This window comes from Apteryx mantelli, chromosome 11 (genome assembly GCF_036417845.1).
Source record: "Apteryx mantelli isolate bAptMan1 chromosome 11, bAptMan1.hap1, whole genome shotgun sequence".
Lineage (NCBI taxonomy): Eukaryota > Metazoa > Chordata > Aves > Apterygiformes > Apterygidae > Apteryx > Apteryx mantelli.
This window is the reverse complement of record NC_089988.1, coordinates 21811710-21814111: the sequence shown is the minus strand read 5'-3', so window position 1 is coordinate 21814111 and position 2402 is coordinate 21811710. Positions and strand designations below refer to the sequence as shown.

General features: G+C 53.7%; 1 protein-coding gene across 1 annotated transcript; it reads left to right on the top strand.

Moving 5' to 3' along the window:
- Positions 1-647: 647 nt before the first annotated feature.
- LOC136993017 (olfactory receptor 14C36-like) lies at positions 648-1607 on the top strand. Its single transcript, XM_067303035.1, has one exon. The coding sequence runs from the start codon at positions 648-650 to the stop codon at positions 1605-1607; it is 960 nt and encodes a 319-aa protein (XP_067159136.1).
- Positions 1608-2402: the final 795 nt, after the last annotated feature.

Here is a 2402-nt window from a genome sequence, read left to right as displayed (position 1 = left end):
GCTGCAGCATGTGTGCATCAGAGCTAGTCGCTTCCCATTCCCTCTGCAGTGCCTGCAGGAAGGACACAGATGGCAAACTGGTGTGAGGGCAGGGTCTATCTCATTGGGACAGAGACATCTAGAAAGGGTCAGGTCACCCCCTGCCTTCGCTTGACTCTTTCTCTGCCTTGCTGGAGTGGCAGCTGGTGTGACTGATTCAGATACAGACACCTCTGTTCAAGAGGGAAGGCTGGGGGAGATGAATCCCTCCCAAGGGTCTTCTCTTGCAGACACAGCTGTATTCAGCTCTCATTATGGTAAGCAGAGAAACTTCCCACTGGTACCTGGACCAAGTCCCCTGCTCCCAGCTCCCAGCGCCCATCCCCAGGTATCCCACCACGTAGCAGGGTCAGTTTGACACCTCCATTTACACCCCCCAGCAGAGCAGGACTGACTCCTCTGGACACCATGGGCAGAGGCCCCTGCTCCGCATGGCACCCTCAGCCAGTGTAAACAGAGCTGCAGAAAGGGAGCTGAGCGAAGGTAAAGGGCGGAGGAAAGGTGGAGGTTTCTGTGAGAAACAGAGTGGGTTTGGCTCAGGGAAGCCTGCTCTAACTTGCCCCTGTCTTTTCCTCCTTGGACAGTCCACCAGTGCCCCAACGGAGCAAATGTACAACGGCAGCACCCTCAATGAGTTTCTCCTCTTGGCATTTGCGAACACATGGGAGCTGCACGTCTTGTACTTCTTGCTCTTCCTGGGCATCTACCTGGCTGCCCTCCTGGGCAACGGCCTCATCATCACAGCTATAGCCTGTGACCACCGCCTCCACACCCCCATGTACTTCTTCCTCCTCAACCTCTCTGTTCTGGACCTTGGCACCATCTCCACCACAGTCCCCAAATCCATGGCCAATTCCCTGAGGGACACCAGGGTCATTTCCTACTTGGGATGTGTTGCACAGACCTTTCTATTTGTCTTCTTCTTTGGAGGAGAGTATTGTCTCCTCACTGTCATGGCCTATGACCGCTACATTGCCATCTGCAAAACTCTGCACTATGAGATCCTCATGGGCACCAGAGCTTGTCTCAAAATGGCAGCAGCTGCATGGGGCAGTGGTTTTCTCAATGCTCTCCTGCACACTGGGAACACATTTTTAATACCACTCTGCCAAGGCAACACAGTGGACCAGTTCTTCTGTGAAGTCCCACAGATCCTCAAGCTCTCCTGCTCAGACTCCTACCTCAGGGAAGTTGAGCTTCTTGCTGTTAGTGCCTTTTTAGTCTTTGGGTGTTTCATTTTCATTGTGCTGTCCTATGTGCAGATCTTCACTGCTGTGCTGAGGATCCCCTCTGAGCAGGGACGACACAAAGCCTTTTCCATGTGCCTCCCTCACCTGGCTGTGGTCTCCCTCTTTGTCAGCACTGGCACCTTTGCCTACCTGAGGCCTGCCTCCATCTCCTCCCCAGCTCTGGATCTGGTGGTGGCTGTTCTGTACTCGGTGGTGCCTCCAGCAGTGAACCCTCTCATCTACAGCATGAGGAACAAGGAGCTCAAAGATGCCCTGAGGAAAGTGATTTCACGGACATTTTTCAGCACTGGTAACATTGCCATTGCTCTCCACAAATGACTCCCCCTCTGTTCTGTTCCAAGACTGAGCTTTGTTTGTTCACTTTATTTTCATTATGACTTTTATTACTATTAGTAGTAGTACTTGTTATCTGTGTTGCTGAACAAGTGGTTGGATTCATTCCACCTTCACTGAGACTGCTCTGTCTCACCCGGTGCCCGTATAAAGTTGTGTCCAACACTGGGTCAGAGCTGACTCCCTCATAATATCTCTGTAATAAAGTAGGTTCTTCCAGGTGCGGTGCCTGAAGGCTGGGCTCTTCCTCCAAAGCTGCTGTCCCTTGTGCAGTGTCCCCAGCACATTTCCTTCAGACAATCTCCCCCACCCTGCATGCTGGTCCTTACCCCCAAAGTCACCCCCAGACAAGGCTCCATGCCCAGCTGGAGGACTTGATGTCCAGCTGTTATCCCTGGGAGGACGAGGCCTCTGCTGGGTCCTCTGCAGGGCTTTCAGGGAGCATGCAGAGGAGGTCCTGGGGCTGTCTACTGGGCCTGTAGACCATCCTCCTCCCATGGGGGCCTCAAATAGGGTGCCTCAGTGCCAAGATCCAGCCCAGCTTGTTGCTGCATGAACAGAGAGGAGAAACAGCCCCAGGAAACTCCTCACACACCCAGACCCTCACACCAGCTATTTCCAGCACTGGCCATTCCCCACAGTCCTGGTGAGATGTGATCTTTGACTGTGACCAGCTCTGTCTCCCTGCTGGGCTCAGCACCTGTATGGGGGAAATTGCCAGCCCTGCCTGGCCTCTTTATGGCCTCAGACCTCATCAGACCCTGGAGCATGGCCTTCTGC

What these genes read in the sequence shown, in the direction of transcription:
- LOC136993017 (XM_067303035.1), top strand. Translation starts at nt 648, where the DNA reads ATGTACAACGGCAGCACCCTCAATGAGTTTCTCCTCTTGGCATTTGCG.